The 19,230-nt window shown below is 36.5% G+C and overlaps 1 protein-coding gene across 2 annotated transcripts in view; it reads right to left on the bottom strand.

Moving 5' to 3' along the window:
* znf800a (zinc finger protein 800a) overlaps positions 1 to 19,230 on the bottom strand; it is a 31,906-nt gene that overhangs the window by 10,465 nt on the left and 2,211 nt on the right. The window contains exons 2-5 of one of the 2 annotated variants that reach the window (XM_034025247.3): positions 9,199 to 9,292; positions 7,819 to 7,933; positions 1,632 to 1,727; positions 1,221 to 1,364 (exon numbers count right to left, since the gene is read on the bottom strand). In XM_034025247.3, coding sequence (XP_033881138.2) covers positions 1,221 to 1,364; positions 1,632 to 1,727; positions 7,819 to 7,933; positions 9,199 to 9,252 — 409 coding nt within the window. In that variant the 5' untranslated portion in view covers positions 9,253 to 9,292. The remainder of the gene's footprint in view (positions 1 to 1,220; positions 1,365 to 1,631; positions 1,728 to 7,818; positions 7,934 to 9,198; positions 9,293 to 19,230) is intronic. The other variant, XM_059027228.1, reaches the window with a different exon arrangement.

Below are 19,230 nucleotides of genomic sequence, written 5' to 3'. Positions count from 1 at the left end.
ACTACACTGACCCATCCCTAATTAGGATTATAATAATTCAGTTTTAGGGTTGCTGTGACCATGGTAATATCTTGGTTGCAAGTTTGCTTGTGAAAAAATGAGTATCATTTGTACACATACATTTTCAAATCTTTAATACAGTACTTTCATTTTCTGACAAGAACACAGATGTGTGCATGTTAAATGGCTGAAGTAACATATATTGAAAGGCTTCATTTAGCCACTTTGTTTTGAGACGTGGGCTCTCTTTGGTTACCATACAGTTAGAAACATACTGAAAATAAAAACCATCATGAAAAAATATATAAATATATTGGGCCAGATAAAATTCTATCCGGGCCAGTAAAAACACTAGCTCAGTGGCCCAAGGAGCCAGTAGTTTAAAATCTAAACATAGAGCCCTGAATGTGTCGTTCTCTTCCTAATGACGCCATTTGAATCAATGTACATTTTTAAATAAGGTATAAATAGAAATACATTTATCAATATATGTATGTTGTTATTAATAATCAATCAGATAACTAGCCTAATATAAAACATAACTAAAATTGTTAAATTTAATAGCTTGTTTAATGTATTAGAAGTCATATATGTATATATATATATATTATATATATATATATTATATATATATATATATATATATATATATATATATATATATATATATATATATATATTATATATATATATATATATATATACATACATACACACACACATACATATATACACACATATATTATATAAATATATATATATATATATATATATATATATATATATATATATATATATATATATACACACACACACACACACACACTGCTGTGCAAAAGTCTTGTTGCGTTTTTCATGTTGATATCTGAAGTATAATCAACACATACAGAGAAACATCAACAGAACTGGCAGAAGGCACAGGTGGCATTGTCCATTCATCAACAGTCCAAAGCACGGTACCTGAGTTTTGTACCCACTCATCATTGAACTTTGACAACACCTGATGTTGCTGAATTTCATTCATATTTCAACATTTAGCAAATTTAAAACATGCATAAAACATTAACCACAGTAAAATGTTCTGGATTACTTAGATCTATCTGTTACGGGACAAAAAATTGTGTCTGGTCTGATTCGATCAAACGCAATTAATATTCTTAAATTTAAAAAAAAGGAGAATAAGGAAAAGTTTGTTGGTACTTTGCTAAATTGCCACTCACCATTGTCCAACTTTAGCCTGGGAAAGCAATAGAACTCCTTGTGTGTGATAAGGTTTGGCAATCCTCGAAAAAGACTTCGACAGAGTTTACATTCAAAAATGGTATCCACTTCCTTCAGTAAAATATTCTTAAGCTGTGCAGTTCCTTCAGATAAAAAACAAACACACACTTAACATACCTACCAACAGATAAAACATTATTGTATACATATTATTCAAACTGCATTTGAGTTATCTTAGTAAGTTATCCTGATGGACAAAATAACTGGTATGGCTTAACATGCATTCAAATTTAATTCACAATGAAGAACCACTTGGCAGACTTCTTGAAGCTGTGTAGTGATGTTTTATTGTGTATAACAATACATAATAGAAACTATTACAATTATTCCAACGAAGAACTTGTCAATACCTGATCGGAAGCACTCAATGATTTGCTGAATACCAGATTTCGATGTTTGAAGTTGCTGCTGTATTAAAGGAGGGTCGCCAGGCTCCATAGCATAGGCTATAAACACAAAAAACGAATCATGTTATCCCATTTACACTTCAAAACTGCCATTTCCTTGGGCAGAAAATGTTTGCAGACAGCAAGAAAAAACACAAACCACAACGTTAAGTTAAATATCACTGTGTAATTGGAATGACAAACTTTGGAGAAAACTTCAGAGATCTCTCTGTTTACAGTAATAAGATGAAATGAAATGAAGGTATGTTACACATTCTAGAACTTTAAAGTGATTTCTTAGGTAAATCTAACACTTTACAAAACATTTTCAAATATATTTGAAGATCATGGCATGGTTTGATCTGAGCTATTGAGATAGACTTCATAAAAGGATTAGTTAAATGCAGTCTCTGTGAGCATTTTAGGTGTGCAAAAAGAACGACATCCTCAGCACAGCACATGTTGTTGGTTAATGTATTCAGCTGCCTTTTCTTTCACAGGCTGTAAAATGTAGTGAATTTTCAAACATATAATTAATTAGTGTAAATAGAACTGCCAGTTAAACTGATTTAACACATTGAAGCAATTACAGCTGACAGTCTGTCAAGCTCATCATGAAAGGTCAGCTGCCAGTTATGGTATCTCATTATGCATAGTGCTAACTGGGTCTAAGCTTGTATGTCGTTCTGGTTAATTTGTCTTTATTTACAATTAAATCATTAGGGCTTTGCAACACCATGGCACTGTTCCAAATTTAATGTTTGATAATTAAATGATTTTACTAATTAAAGCAGTTTAACTCCAAGGTTCTTTATTATTTAGCCAATATACTTATTCTAAAACATTTCATTTACTACACAGACAGGAATCAATCAATGATCATAATACAAATTATTTTAAATGATTACAGTACAAAATTAGATATTTCTGTTTTACATGCATAATTCACGTAACTTCTTGTAACTAAAGTTCAAACAATACTGTATGTGGGCCCAATGAGAGAATTAATACAACTATATCGGAAGCCAGTCTCTATCCCAGAAACCAAAGTTAGAAAAATGACCAATGGCAGACCATGTACTATAGATAGGGCTTCTGTTTTTTGGGTTTTATTAATTGTATTTTTCGGTGCTTATTGTTTTTTTATTTTTTTTCTGTCAGAATATGTACAGTAGTAACAGTACTTGCACACTTAAGTTGTACCTTCTTTCCATTGCTGTCTTCCACAGCGAAATCCCTATGGTCACGGGCACATTCTTCTGGGGTTTTTGTGTGTAGGCATTTTTGTACATTTCGCCACAATTCTATTTCAAGTCCTCTGTATCTTAACTGTAATACAGCTTGAAATCCCGCTAACAAACCTCCATTGCAGATTGCATTCTCGTTTTAAATCTTGCAAGTGGTGTCTCCAATAGAAAAGTAGGAATGTGCTGTCACTCAGTAGTTGGGGCGGGTTTAAAGTATTCAGAACGACAATGATAGATGCAAATCATCAAGGCGGGACATTGCCCAGCAGCACTGGGAAATGTATTTATTATTATTTGTGTAGTAGGTTTTATTTTTTAATGGTTAAAGGGTAAAGTCAACGTGAATTGATTAATCATTTCCACAGTTTTTCGGGTGTTTATTGGCTGTCCACCGATTTAATTATTTTTGTATCTGGTGTGTTTTATCGGGTTTTATCGGTTAAAACTAAAAATCATAGGCCCTAACTATAGAAGGAAAAGGCAATAAAGCATCTCATCTGGTGGAAACCAAGAAGTTACAGGACTACAGTATGGCACCAATCCATGGGACATAAATCACTTGCAATGAAAATGTAACCTGATGTGTTTAATAACCCTGGAAATATTCATATACAATGTTTTCATAGATAGGGAGTGTTGAAAGAGTAACTGCTGAGCCTACCCTACCAAGTGTGCAACCATTTTGTTTTAAAGCACTAACCACAAGTATAGAGCAGATGATATTACAAAGCACTTTTTTATAATTCAGTAATTCTGAGGTAATTAACTACACTATGGCCAAAAGTTTAGCATCACTCTCTATAGAATTAACACATTTTGCTTCATAAACTCACATGAAACCTGCTGAATAGTGTTATGTTAACATACTGAATTACATAACGCTTTGTTGTTTTCCATATACTTAAACTGAATTTGATATTTCGAAATCTAACACGAAATACTTTACTACTATTATGGCTTCCAGTAGACTTTTGCGATATCATTTAGTAGTTTCTTTGATTACATGATGTTACACACACACACACATATATTATATATGTTATGAATGTCTCATTCCTAAAATTCTAGGTGATGCAAAACATTTGGCCATAGCTGTGCAGTCCCTCAGGATTTATGACTTGGTGTTTGAAGTTATGAACTGCTGTCATAAAACATGCAGGAGGTCTTTCTATACTGTACCTCTCTGTCATTTTCCTTAATGCTTAAAATAGCCAACAATAGCAGGGGAAATCCTTTACATATTGTAGGTGCATATTACAGGTCTTTAAAATTGTTTAACCATCTAAATTTAAACATGAATCTTACTGTTTTAAATAATACCACCACCTGACACCTGATTTTCATCCGACACCAGCTTTGCATTAACATTTCAAAGTGTATTTCAAAGCTAAGTGCATTTCAACAAAACACAGACATTCTGAAGTATGTAATACATTTTTCAGACATTCATAGACAGATAGATAAATCAAAGGTCTGGAACAGCATCAGGATACAAGTATTTTTTCCAATTATTATTATTTAAAAATTATACAGAATTTTATATAGAAAGTGCAGGTCCTTGTCTATTTCATCAAAATGATAAACAGGCCCTTCTAAAAGTACAGGTTGGTGTCAGTTTCATGCAGTGGCTGGAGGCTGAGCTGTGCCGAGGTTGAAAATGTAAAGCCTTTATGTCATTGGGTTTATCACAGGATATACCGACTCTTTACTGAGTCAGTATACTGTAGGATAGCATTACTGAGGTATGTAGGGCACTCATGCCGTATAGTAAATGTATAGTATAGTATGTATAGTAAGTACAGTACTCTCCGGCTAAGAGAACACTCCTTAGGAAGCAAGTGAAACGTTCTCTAAGATGGAGTTAGCCACCAGACACAATATGAATAAATTATGTATTACTTGTCATGACGCGTGTGCATCAACATATCAAATTAATTGAATAAGTAAAAACAAAACAATAGGCAAGTGTCTGTTAATAAACTATAATAATAAAAGTAACATAAAAACTAATGTTAATAATACTAAAGCAAAACAACACGGTCAAAAAGCTTAAATCGCTATGTACTATGAAATTATCTGGCAGGTGTGTTTTGGGCTTTCACAATGGCAGAGGCAAAAATAATGGCCGTTACTTAGGGTTAACTCAAAGGGCACATAATGACCTTTATTTTATTTTCCCATGTGTTGCTACAACTGTTTACGTAAGGTGTGTGTAGTTTTTTTTACATGGACCTCTCAGAACTACTTTTCCCATCATCCTCCTGCTCACATATGTAACTGAAGGATTTACCAGTGAGCAGGAGTATGATGGAAAATGAAATTCTGAGAGGGCCATGCAGGTGGGGAAGCCATCTTGAGGCAGAGAAATGCAATTTAAAAGTTTAAAAAAGTGGTCAAAATTAAAACAATACACACACCTTAAGTAAACAGTTGTAGCAACACATGGGAACATCTAACAATAAAATAAAAAAGGTCCTTATGTGCCCTTTAACGTTAATAACCTGTTAAACCAAATTAACACAGCACCCCTACATACATTACAAAATGCAGCAGCAACATACAAGACATGCACATTATTTAAAAGAATGGTGAATCAAATCACCAGAATGGGAAACACCAAATTGCTCGGTGAATTGTGTCTGATTCAGGTTTTTTTCAAGAGCTCGAACAATTTCCAACTTTGTGTAGCAAGAGAAACAGCGGAGCATTTTGCTGTTTGTTTACTTGCCACATCGGATACCCAGAAGAACCCTCCCCAATATTTGCACATGCACCTCATGGAAACTAAATGCTCACTGGAAAATATCTTGCTTGAACCCAGTTATGAAAACTGAAGGTGTGTTTATCCAGTTCCAAGCATCTCAATTATTTTATTTATATTTACAAAATCTTCCTCATAGTTTCCAATTTAAAAACAATTGACTGCCAGAATGTTGAAGCTTGCAGAAAACAAGCCTGAAGGTGAATATAATAGGTTTTATGATTGATAAGATTCCAGTACCTTGCACCAACAGAGATCACAGAACTGCAAGAACAGATCACAGGAAGTATAAACCGATTCTCATCCCCATGATGCAACAGATACTGAACCTAAATGTATGACTTCAGACTTCAAACCTTCACAGCGACTCACGGAAAAAGGAATCGCCAGGGAAAAGGGCCCATAGGATATAATCCAGAATAGGACAGAGCTGAATGGTTCTCTGTAGACAAAGTCAATATACAAAAGCGAGTCCAGGTGGCTGTACCCATGTGAACTCTTTCGGTTCTTCCATTTTAGGTACATTCATCTGTGTACACAGCATCTGGATTCTGGAGAGATTTATATATGGAAGCTCTCCCCTCCCTCCATAAAGATTCTGCTTAAAGAAATGCCAAGTAAAACCACCTTACTACAGTATGTTTGGGGGAGGCTTAATGGAAAACTGGATCACTTTAATTGTTGGAGTCATTCATGCCACAAAGTTTTTACTAGAGTAAATCTACCCCATTTTTTTCCGAAAATAAATAAAAGCATAATTTCAGTGGAATCATCAACCTAGACAAAACTTGCCCAGGACACCAAAATGAAATGTTTGTTTGTGTCATATAAAAACAACAAGGAGAAAAATTACACCCTCATTTTGTAACCAACTCGTAAGCATTCCACAGTGATGTTTTTTTGGGGTAGAGTACTACTCATTGTATGCATAGCCCCATAATATGCTGCACTGCCATCACATTAACCTGTGATCCAGCCATTTCATATATTTTTTTAAATCTCTGTTTTATCTACTACTTATCCAGGAATTGCCGGTCTCTGCTTAATATTTTCCTCTTAGCTTGCACTTGATAGATCATTTGCTGTTATCTTTTGAAATCTGTGCCAGTACGAGAGTTACAGTATGCTCCTATTAGTTTACGCACTGAAAAGAATTCAGAACTATTGCGCACAAACACATTTCATTTTTTGTCACTCTGACTTGATGGAACAGGAGGGAATCATTTTCTTGTATTTTGATTTCACTAGATTTAATTATACGGTTATGCCTGTTCTCAGCAAGTCACTTTTCACAGTAAGATGCATTTAAAAAATCATCGTACTATCAAATAAGTAGGGCCGTGTATGTTTGGGTTCACTACGACTCACACCTCGATACCTGGGTTACGATACAATACGTATCCCTATACAATTAAAACATGACAAATGATTCTTTGTTACTGTGAACTTGCAAGTTTAATTTGCTTTTTTTGAAAGTAGTAAAAGTACAAAAAAATTAAAATCAACTGCTGAAATATTTAAACTAGCTGAACATAGCTTAACGATATGCCACTACGATACATATCCATTGTATAACACAGTATAATCCAGTAATGAGATCAACATTATTTTATTTAAATCTGAAAGCTGCCAACTGCAAAAACCTACAGTGCTTTATCAATCTATTACAAGTAATAAACATGACACAAATGCAAATAATTGTTTTTACATTTGAGAACAAGTATTTAACATGCTCATTCTAATCCAAGTATGTTACAGCTCCAAAAAACATTTCACTGAAATTATTAATATTTCCAATAAGGGAATCAAAATATAAACTATGTAAGTTGCAGTGAACATCACAATCATTTTACAAAATAGGGGGAAAAATCTCTGTTAAACTCATGTGTACTCTACTTTCTTCCCATTAGTGTTTTTGAAGAAAAACTTAAGTGAATAATGCATGTCTTAATTTTTGTGAAATCCCTACAGCTAACAGTGAAGAATGTAAACTAACCTGACTGTCAACGCAAGTTATTTATTTTTTGTTTCTTTATGTCAGATTTTACATGGTATTGCACGGAAGGCTAGAACCATGGTGTGAAATAAAACAACTGGCTTCCTGATCCCTACAGCTTATGGCTTTTAAAATGTATAACGTTACCTGGTTCACAGCAGCCATGGTGATGGTGCTCTGTCTGACAGCACTGGTCTTTCACAGGTGTTCTTTGTGTCCGTGGTTTATTATCCTCTACGTCAGAGTCATTTTTACTGGCGTGCTGACATGAAAGATACAGAAGCATGTTTTTTTAATTATATGAAAGTTAACTACTCTTCCAGCAAACTTCAAAAGCACGATTTAAACCTTTTGATCTCTTGAATTACATTGTTGTGTAGACAGATAAAAGTGAAAACAGAACAGAATCACAGAAACTACCAAGATAAATAATTTAAAAAAAGAGAAGATTTACCTAATAAACAGCACTGACACAGTTTCTGTAAATGTTGACACTATACTATACCCTATAAAGTACTGTATGCCTGACTACTACTGTATCATGTTCCACAATAAATAAACTAATTGTGTTTAGGTTTTGTACTGTGACTTATGAAATATATATTTTTATTTCCCATTAGGGTCTTTGGATTATTCTTTATCATTAGTTACCGGCAGCGCTCCAGATGTTGTTTTTTTGTTTGTTTGGTTGGTTTTTTTGGTTTAACACATTGAAAGAAATATTAATTATATGAATATACACATAGCAATTTTGCAGCACAGCTTGAGTATGCCGGTTATCAAGCTTCTTGTACTTGGTTGGTTCCTTGCATGCGGTAGCTAGAGAATGGATCACAGGAATGCTGAGACAGTTCATTGTGGCCTGCCTAGGTATTGCAAGAAACACGTGATCAATAATTCTGGATACGGTTGAATCCACTCACTTGCAATGCGTGTTTGTGACTGGTGAATAAGCAACTGGGTTCTTAATCTTAGGATTTCTCAGCACCGTCTTAGTGCCCCTTAACCTAACCTACAAATGTATCTATCAAACTCATTTTTGGAAGGTACATCTATATAATAAATACAATAGTCTGTGTTTAGAGAGTCAGGATGCTTTATATTGCTATAGCAAGATCAATAAGGAGTACAATATCATTGTTTCTTTATAAATATATAGTAAGTGCACATAAAGGCTTTTGTCAATCTACAGAGTTGGTATAAAAAAAGTTCTGTTTCTGTGTTTGCTTCACAGTCATATTTTTTGTGGTCAATTAAGCAAATAAGAATAATTGTTTTTATTGTAAGACCAAGTTTTTGTACAGTAGTTCAAAGGTAAGACTGTAGTTAATGCATACCCCATATTATTTAGCATCAGGCAAGTACAGTATTTATTAAAAGTACTCGTGACCTCAGGATATTGTTGCATTTTACTCACATTTCCATTACAGACTTAAATTTCCAAAGATGCGAGGATCAGACCAACATGTTAAATACAATGTAATATTTTGTTTAAAAAACAAAACAAAACTGAAAGTCTAAATCTACCTGGTTACGTAAGAAGTGAGAAGTCTTCCTAATGGCAGAGGGAGATTTCTCCATAGTTTTCACCACAGGACAGCAAGCTTCAGTTCAGTTCAACCTGTTTAACAATAAGAACATCTGCTTTATTTCAAACAATCACAACTATGAGGCTTAGTCGTAAAAGGTTAGTGTGTAGTTTTTTGCAAATGTTAGTTTTGTTTGTGAAAAAATACACATATATACAGATGAGGTCATATTTTATTTTAGTTGACTGTTGAGGCTGCTCCAGACCTGTGCTCACATAGGCCATCGATATCTGTTTGCTAAATGATTTTATTAACAGGATTAAATACATGCGGTTAGAATATTGTGTGTAAACAACGAATAGCTAAATGTCGTGAACTGAACTTTTTTTTTGTTTTGTTTTTATGAATATCCATCCCCTAACATGTATAGACACCTATAGCATGTTAGAAATTGAGAGGTATGACTTTTGTGAAGATCTGCATAGTCCCACCTTCCTTTTATATATTCATTAGACAAAAGGCTGGCCAAAATATGTAAATGCTACAGGTGTTACGACTCTAGTTTCCCAACCTGGTGTGACCTCAGTGGCATCATAATGTAAATAGCCTAAATGACTCCACTGCAGACAGAAAAATGTCAGTTTCTAAGCTTTTTGCTCCTTTGCGACTGTGTCACTGTTTTTCATTGGAAGCCTCTTTGATTAGTTTTGAAGTCTTCCCTTGGTTTAATTCAAATTTTGTACTAAACTGGCGCAGCGGACCATCAAGACATTACAGTAAGTTACCGGAATATTAGAGTTAACCAGAGGATTAAATCAAAATGATGCTGCTCCATAGCTACTGTGATTACAGTATAGTTAGGGCATTGTCATAAACATTAATTCATTCTTGCCTGTTAACTATTTATGTTAAGTACATGGGACTCGCCATGCTATGCAATTAGACTGGGGAAGTCTAACATTATTTACACATGGAATACTTTTAATTTCTCGATTTCAGAAAATGAGGATAAGCTCCTGTGTTCAAAACTCAGCATACTGTATACGCATTATGAAATCTCACAATATGTGACTTTAGCACCCTGACATACTGTAAACTATGTGGATCTCGAGAGATTTTTGGTGGATCTTGGGGCAAATCTGAAGAAGCATCAACACATAAGCATAGCATAGTTTTAAATGGGTTGATTGCACATTTAAAAAATATAATTCCTGACAATGAATACATACAAAGAAAAATGACATTAATTCCAAATAGTAGATGGTGCTAATAACTATACGCTGGCTTCCATATCTCGAGCAACATGCTTCCTCAACATTTCGTGGCGTACAGTGAGTTTGTGGTGCAAGTTACAAAAGATGAGGGAGAGCCTTCTGTGCCTTCCAAAAGTAAGCTGGTGCCAAAGTGTAACATTAATAACACCGTGTAACAATTTTTTTTTTTTTTTTGGTTCCTGGGTAGTAAGTGTTATTTCCTAATTGCTTATGCCTCAAAAGTATAGAAAATGGCTATTATTCCCCACAAACTTTGCTTTTGTGACCAGGACACTGATATTTTGAAATGTACCTATTTTCCAGAACATTCCAGATAGATTCAGTGCTGAGTAAACTTGGAGTAACTTCTAGAACTTTCCAGTAATATAAATAGTAGTATAAATACAGGGGCCTTAAGCCCACCAGTTCAGTTTAGTTCCAGCTGCCTAAGTGGATACATATCTGCATTTTTCTGAGATGGCATCAAGGTCATAGGAGACTTCAAAATGGTGGCATTCCTGATGGGTCTTCAAGGCGGTTTTACCAAGTTTCCCTGCTATCTTTGCCTTTGGGACAGCAGGGACACCAAGGCGCACTACCACAGGCGAGACTGGCCACAGCGGACCGAGTTCTCTGTGGGGAGGAACAACGTCAAGTGGGAGCCACTGGTGGACCCCTGGAAGGTGCTGATGCCACCACTGCACATCAAATTGGGCCTTATGAAACAATTTGTCAGAGCTCTAGATAAGGAGTCGGCAGCCTTCAAGTACCTTCAAGACTTCTTCCCTAAGCTGTCTGAGGCAAAGGTCAAAGCCGGTGTCTTCGTCGGACCACAGATAAAGAAGATCCTGGAGTGCAATGAATTCCCCAAGAAGCTCACTAGTAAGGAGAAAGTGGCTTGGAACAGCTTTGTCGCAGTGGTTCGGGGCTTCCTGGGCAAATCACAAGGCCGAAAACTATGTGGAGCTGGTTGAGACTCTGCTGAAGAACTACGGCACAATGGGCTGTAGGATGTCCCTCAAAGTCCATATCCTTGATGCTCATCTTGATAAATTCAAGGAGAACATGGGAGCGTACTCGGAGGAGCAAGGCGACCGCTTCCACCAGGATATACTGGACTTTGAACGCCGCTACCAAGGACAATATAACGAGAACATGATGGGAGACAGTATAATCGTAATTCTCGAAAAAACTACTCACTTCTAAACCTTTTGTAGTCATTTTTGTATTGCTTTTTTTTCTGACTTTATGTGAACGAAAAGACACAAATTCACCCGTTTTCTCATTGGAAATAGGTAAATTTCAAAATATCACTGTCCTGGTCACAAAAGCAAAGTTTGTGGGGAATAATAGCCATTTTCTATACTTTTGAGGCATAAGCAATTAGGAAATAACACTTACTACCCAGGAACAAAAATTGTGTTACATAGTGTAATAAAAGGTGGGAGCTGGAATCTGACCGACCTGCATTCGAAAAAGCGCAGAAGCTTTCTGATCAAATTCTCGAAGCTCAGCTTTGTTGTGTTGTAACATCTTTTGAGCCTGAGCATGCAAAAGTTCACACTAAACTTTAGGCAATTGTGTTTTTTTTTATGCCATCATGTTCAGTTTGTGCAAAAAACAAAAACGGGACACATTTGTCTACTTGACTAAGATGTTTCTTTAAATTTTAATAAATTTAAATGTTCATTGTTACTTTAATGGGGTGATTTCTATTGGACGAAAATGTCAAAAATACATAGTAGCTTTCAGAATTCTCTTTTCCTTGAATAAAAAAAAACTTTTTGAAAATGCCGATAAGTTTGCATTCTGTTTTTTTTGTGTGTGTGTGTTTTGCTACCTCAACGTATTGGTCACCACTGGCTTAAAGCCAGATAATCCCAGTTGATCAAAAGGGTTTTACTTTATTGCTGGTGGATCACGGAACCCATTGAGATCCACCAAAATGGATCTCAATACTTGGTGTATTGGCCACCACTGCTGTAAACTATTCCCACAACATTCTCAATTTAAATGAACCCAAAAGACAGCATTTTGTAACTTGAATTACATCTTACAGAAATTGTTCGGAACATGAACTTTGCATGACACATCTTCCCCATTTCCCATGCTGTGTGTACAGTACAGAATGGCACAACATTATGACAGTGAGGTTTCTTGTGCATAGAAATATTTTCGGAGTAGGTGCTTGGTGTAACGGGAATGCTCCACAACTTTTAGCACGCCCAATGAAGAAACCGCAAACATACCTCTCATAACGTTCCACAATAAAATAAAACTAGTGCCTTCATAGTGCAATCATTTTAAAACTTGACTGAGGCGTGTACTGTAACTGTCTAAACATACATTAGTACTTTTGAAAGAAGACTGTATACATAAACTATGGTTTACACTTAATTTTCTAATTATGAAATATAACTGGAGTATCTTCCTAAAGCCAGCAGAGGGAGACAGAAATGAAATACCCAGTTCCCAGTGGTTACTCCATAAAAACATTGTATCCAATAGGAAAAGGTTGTTTAGAAGTTGCTGCCCTACTGCTGTAACACTTAAACACGTCTTAAAAGTTGGAAAATGAAAGGGAAAAACGATTTTTTAACTTCACTGATCTTTGCTAGCAGGATACAGATGCTCTTTTCAATAAGGCAACTTTCTGCGGCAAAAATGTAAAGTGCACAATGAAGTCCTTGGCTGTAGCGCAGGCCATAAAGGGACCATTGCAGGTGTACAAATGCTGCTAAACAATACACACAATTGGGTTGTTCTGTGTACATTTCCAAATGCTCCTGAAGCATTACTACAATGAAAAGATACTACCTTGAGCTGCAGTAAAATGCATTAATTCAGCAGCAACGTAAAACTGTCACACTGAGGGGCTCCAAACTGAGATTTAGGTGCCAAGCTGAAAGGAAGTGACAAGCAGGAAGAAAAACTTCTGCCCAAAACACAATGAGTGTAAGCTGGCAAGTAAACCTCTTTACTGGATATATTGCATTGAAAAGCCTCAATCTCTCTGTTAAACTACATTGTTTTATTTTACAGAATTACAGAATTAATGGAAGAATATTTAAGAAAGCTGTGGACAGGTAGATTTTAGGTGTGCTGTACAAATGTACTGTTAAATACCAGCAGCAGGCAGACATTAGCAGCCTATTTCCTTATGGGATACTTAAGTTGGAACCAATGAAGCTGAACAAACTAATTTTGACAAAGACATTGGACCAATGCATCACTGAAAATCCCACTTCAAAATTATGTGTGTGGGGGGGGGGGGGGGGGGGGTTGGCCATGCATGACCAGAGCAACAACAACAAAGAAAAAAAAAAGAATGAAGTCATCACTCTGCACACTCACATGACTTTCCCTGCCCTCCAAGCAACAGTGCTTTTACTAAATGAGCCACTGGGTCCCCAGGATAGTATATATTTTTTTCTGTTGTTAACAAGTCACTTGCATCAGTTAAGAGAAGTCTCCTGCTGGTCTTTGAATTGGAAGGGGCTGCCAAACACTCATTATCTCATGACAGTCTAATTATTTATCTAGGTCCTGATATGTGCTTTTTTATTTAATAAAGTTTACACTGGAATCATCCACATTTACATTACATGCAGATTCTTAAATTCTGAAACCTACTGTACAGTTCTACCATTTTCTAAAGCATCTCAAGGATATTGTCACAGCTCTTTGTTTAGAGTACGAAAACCAAATAATGCATGGGAGTTCATTTAGTGTATTTCTGTCTGTAAAAATATGTATTTTAAAGCTTAATATGCATCTATAGCCATCTACCATTTAAATCAAATGATTCAGTCACCGTATTTAAAATGACTGAAAAAACCGAGTGGTGTCCTATAGCTTGGAGATCGCCAGTTTGAATCCAGGTTATGTCACTGCCGACCTTGGCCAGGAGTTCCCAGGGGGCAGAGCACAATTGGCCAAGAGGGTTTAGGTTGACCGGGGAATCCTTAGCTCACTGCGCACCAGCGACCCCTGTGGCTGGCAGGGCGCCTGCAAGCCTGCCTGTGTCAACTCAGAACTGCGTGGTCCTCCGAAAAAAAAAATGCAAACCAACATCACCCAAAGAGTTTACTGTGTATGTATGTATGTATGTATGTATGTATGCATACATACATACATACAGTGTAGGATTTCTGTCTGTCACCATTAATATGCAAAAGTGTAATCAGCAGAACAGTAAACACTTTTGCAAATCAAATTATTATTCCCCATGCCAAAAAACAACACAAAACACATCCAAAGTGCAGTAAAATCACATAAAAAATTACATTCATACATGCAGTTGTGTCATATTCCTGAGTTACCGTTGTCACAGAACTAGGAATACAAATTAGTCCAATGGCTTTCAATACTGTGGTAACTAATCAGCAGCACTTCATTTTAAAATACTGCATGCACCATTAGCCAGGATCGAAGTGTAATGCATAGACTAAGTTCCACCACTACCTTGACAGTTTTTCCAGTGAATCTCCACAAAAAAAAAAAAAACAGCAGTACATCCCCAATAAGTATGCGACTTCTTTGCTACATGTGTTTTGAACAAGGATGGAGGTGCTCTATAATGGATGGAGATTGGAAAAAAAAAGCCTTGGTTGTTGCTCAAACCGAGCTGCTGCACTAACACCAAAGCCTTGTTAGGGTACAACCAGACTCTACTTTCTTTAGAGGGGACTCACAAGGTACTGTATAAATCCACCTGTCTGGGAATGCCGACAGTAAAAACTGTACCGGAATACTTATGAGCTTTTTTGCAATAACTGAGAGCAGCAAGCAACTTACTTGGCAATAAAAAGAAAAGCATATTGCTGTCCTTGGTGGTCAAACAATGATGGCAGCTGACTAGGTTACTGTAGTGCTGGGCATGACAATAAGAGCTATTGTATAACTTATAATAAGGAGCATCATTCAGAGATTTACTTAAAAAATTGAATGATAGGAATCCATTAGTACTGGTTGCAGTAGTGCTGAGACAAACAGGATTTTTATGTTCGGATATTCACTCAATTTAAATATGTGTTCATTTTCAAAAAGTAGTAAAAGCCATTATATTACTCAGAACGCAGGCTGAGACAGTATAGCAGCAGGGGCATGCAATAATACCCTCTACAGTATGCCGCTCAAGACACAAAACTGTAGTCACAGCCAAGGCCACTGCACACTGGTTGTTTCTGTTTTAAAATGTAATGTGCAATAGTATCAATGAAATGGAAGTAATACACTAAAACAGGCAGTGCTCCCGACAACTTGTGTGAAGGAAGTTGTATGCACTGAAAAAATATAAATTATAAATGATATTTACATTTTATGCACAGTTTGAGTTTGCATGTTATTAAGCTTCTTGTACTTCGTTGGTTCCCGGTGTCTCAAATGTAAATCGTGTATATTTTGTATGCGGCAGCGTGAGGAATAATGGGACAGCTTGCAGCCTGCCTGGGAATTGCCAGAAACACATGACCAATAAGTCTGGGATTTCAAGATTTTTTTTTTTATTTTAAACAACGCAACGTTGATTCCCCTCACTTGTAATGCGTGTTTGCGACTGGTGAACAAGCAACTAGATTTCTCTGCGCCGCCTTTGTCCCCCTCAACCTAACCTACCAATTGACCTATCTGTCAAATGAATTTTTGGAAGGTAAATCTATTATATAATAAATACAATATTCTGTGTTTGGAGAGAGTTTAATGCTTTATATTGCTATAGCAAGGCGATCAATCAGGAATACTATTATGGTTTATTTAGAAATATATAGTATGTGCACGCAAGCCTTTAGTTTAAGTACATTACATCTGTAGTCAATAAATTAAATAAGAATTGTTTTTGTTTTTATTGCAAGTCCACGTTTTTGTATAGTAGTTCAAAGAAACATTGCAGTTAAAATGTAAGGTTGTAGTTCATGCATACTCCATAAGTTTGTATTAAAGTATGTACAGTATATATTGAAAGTTCTCATGACTTCAAGGTAATGTTGCATTTTACTCAGTGTCTAAATTGGAGAGTAAATTACTCAATGGCTCAAAACCTTATCTGGAGCACTGCCAACAGGTAGCCTTAGCTCTACAGTAGGTTCTAAAAAAACTGTATCAAGAAGACTGCCTACTGTACTATTTGTTCAGTACAGTGCACTATATCCATAACTCCTGTTTGGGTGTTTCCTTTCTAGTTTTGTGAAATGAACAGAAATCTCCACTATTACATATGCTCCCATTGTACTAAATGACACAATTTAATGTTTTGACTAGAATACTTTCATGTCTTCTGCATTTTGTTTCATTACGGAGCATCTTTTAGTATTTGTTGATACAGTAAGCTTATGTAGGGAGTCAATGCTTAGAGTATTCACAGAAAGGTACTGTATATTCAAAAGAATAAAGATTCTTAGAGGAATGTGGTTACACCATGATAGTGAAGTTATTCAAAGCACAAACTTGTAACAGTATCTTCTACCATAGAACACTGTACTGTACACAACTTGCATACACTGAGCCCACTTGTAGTAAGCTGAAACAGTGTAATATATACAGTGCCTTGCATAAGTATTCACCCCCCTTGGACTTTTCCACATTTTGTAGTGTTACAACCTGGAATTAAAATGGATTTAATTGGGATTTTTACCATTTGATTTACACAACATACTTAACACTTTGAAGGTGCAAAATATTTTTATCGTGACACAAAAGTTAATTAAACAAAAAAAAAAAGACATTTGTTGGTTGCATAAGTATTCACCACCGAGTCAATACTTGGTAGAAGCACCTTTGGCAGCAATTGCAGCTGTGAGTCTTTTTGGGTAAGTCTCTACCAGCTTTGCACATCTGGATCCTGCAATTTTTGCCCATTCTTCTTGGCAAAATTGCTCAAGCTCTGTCAAGTTGGATGGGGACTGTTGGTGAACAGCAATTTTCAAGTCTTGCCACAGATTCTCAATCGGATTGAGGTCTGGGCTTTGACTTGGCCAGTCTAAGACATTCAGGTTCTTGTTTTTAAACCACTCCAGTGTAGCTTTGGCTGTGTGTTTAGGGTCATTGTCCTGCTGGAAGGTGAACCTCCGCCCCAGTCCCAGGTCTCATGCAGACTGAAACAGGTTTTCCTCTAGAATTTCCCTGTATTTGGCTCCATCCATCTTGCCCTCAATCCTGACCAGTTTCCCAGTCCCTGCCGATGAAAAGCATCCCCATAACATGATGCTGCCACCACCATGCTTCACCATGGGGATGGTGTTCTCAGGGTGATGAGCAGTGTTGGTTTTGCGCCACACATAGCGTTTTGCGCTAAGGCCAAAAAGTTCAATTTTGGTCTCATCAGACCAGAGAACCTTTTTCCACATGTTTGCTGTGTCTCCCACATGCCTTTTGGCAAAATCCAAACTGGATTTGATATGGGGTTTTTTCAGCAATGGCTTTCTTCCTGCCACTCTTCCATAAAGCCCAGCTTTGTGGAGCGTCCGGGTTATAGTTGTCCCATGGACGGTTTCTCCCATCTCAGCTGTGGATCTCTCCAGCTCCTTCAGAGTTACCATTGGCCTCTTGCTTGCTTCTCTGACTAATGCCCTCCTTACCTGGTCACTGAGTTTTGGTGGACGGCCTTCTCTAGGCAGAGTCGCGGTTGTGTCATATTCTTTGGAAATGGATTTAACGGTGCTCCGGGGGATGTTCAAAGTTTGGGATATTTTTTTATAACCCAACCCTGCTTGGTGCTTCTCCAGAACTTTATCCCGGACTTGTTTTGATAACGCCTTGGTCTTCATGATGCTGTTTGTTTAGATATGCGCTCTAACAAACTCTGGGGCCTTCCAGAAACAGGTGTATTTAATCTGAGATCACGTGACACTAATTGCACACAGGTGGACTCCATTCAACTAATTTATGTGACTTCTGAAGGCAATTGGTTGCACCAGAGCTTATTTAGGAGTGTCACAGCAAAGGGGGTGAATACTTATGCAATCAAGACTTTTCGTTTTTTTATTTGTAAATAACTGAAAAATATGTAGATTTTTTCCCCACTTCGACATTATGGACTATTTTGCGTAGATCAGGGACAACAAATCCTAATTAAATCCATTTTAATTCCAGGTTGTAACACTACAAAATGTGGAAAAGTCCAAGGGGGGTTATATATAACTTCTATACTATGTTTGTTCCATTTTACACAAATGTATCTGTCATTAAATATATCATTTTGGAACACAGGCTTTTGTGCTGACAGAAACACACATTTTTCACAAACACTATGAAAAGGATTTATTATTGTTAATGTTCATTCACAGAGAAATTGCAATTAATAAATCTAAAGGAATGCATCTCCAGCATTACTTATACATGCAATATTACCAAACAATTTGCTTATTGCCCTATAGAAAATGTATTAAGATGAGAAGATGGGACAGCAAAGTTGGGTAGGCAAGCAGCCAAATTTCATACACTTGTTATGGGGCTTTATATACAAGGAACCCCAAAATCGGCCTTACTAAGCTGGTGTTTCATCATGACAAGGACTTGGCCTTGCAAACCTACAACTTTATTATGTTTCTGCTTCCCACTTCATCCAGGGCTCAGCAATCACTGGTGTACACTATGGTATAAATGGTTACCACAGCATGTCCAATGGGAGTTCTACAAAAAGTTCTAAAATAAAGTATACAATAGATCTAGACTATTACAGTAAATGAGCAAGATTCGGCTTCACATAACATTATCCAGCAGCTGCCACTCTAAATGTTTCACACAACATTTTAAAATAACACACTGTATTTTAGGAGGCT

Source organism: Acipenser ruthenus, chromosome 7 (assembly GCF_902713425.1).
Source record: "Acipenser ruthenus chromosome 7, fAciRut3.2 maternal haplotype, whole genome shotgun sequence".
Classification (NCBI taxonomy): Eukaryota; Metazoa; Chordata; class Actinopteri; order Acipenseriformes; family Acipenseridae; genus Acipenser; species Acipenser ruthenus.
This window is presented reverse-complemented; position numbering and strand designations above follow the sequence as displayed.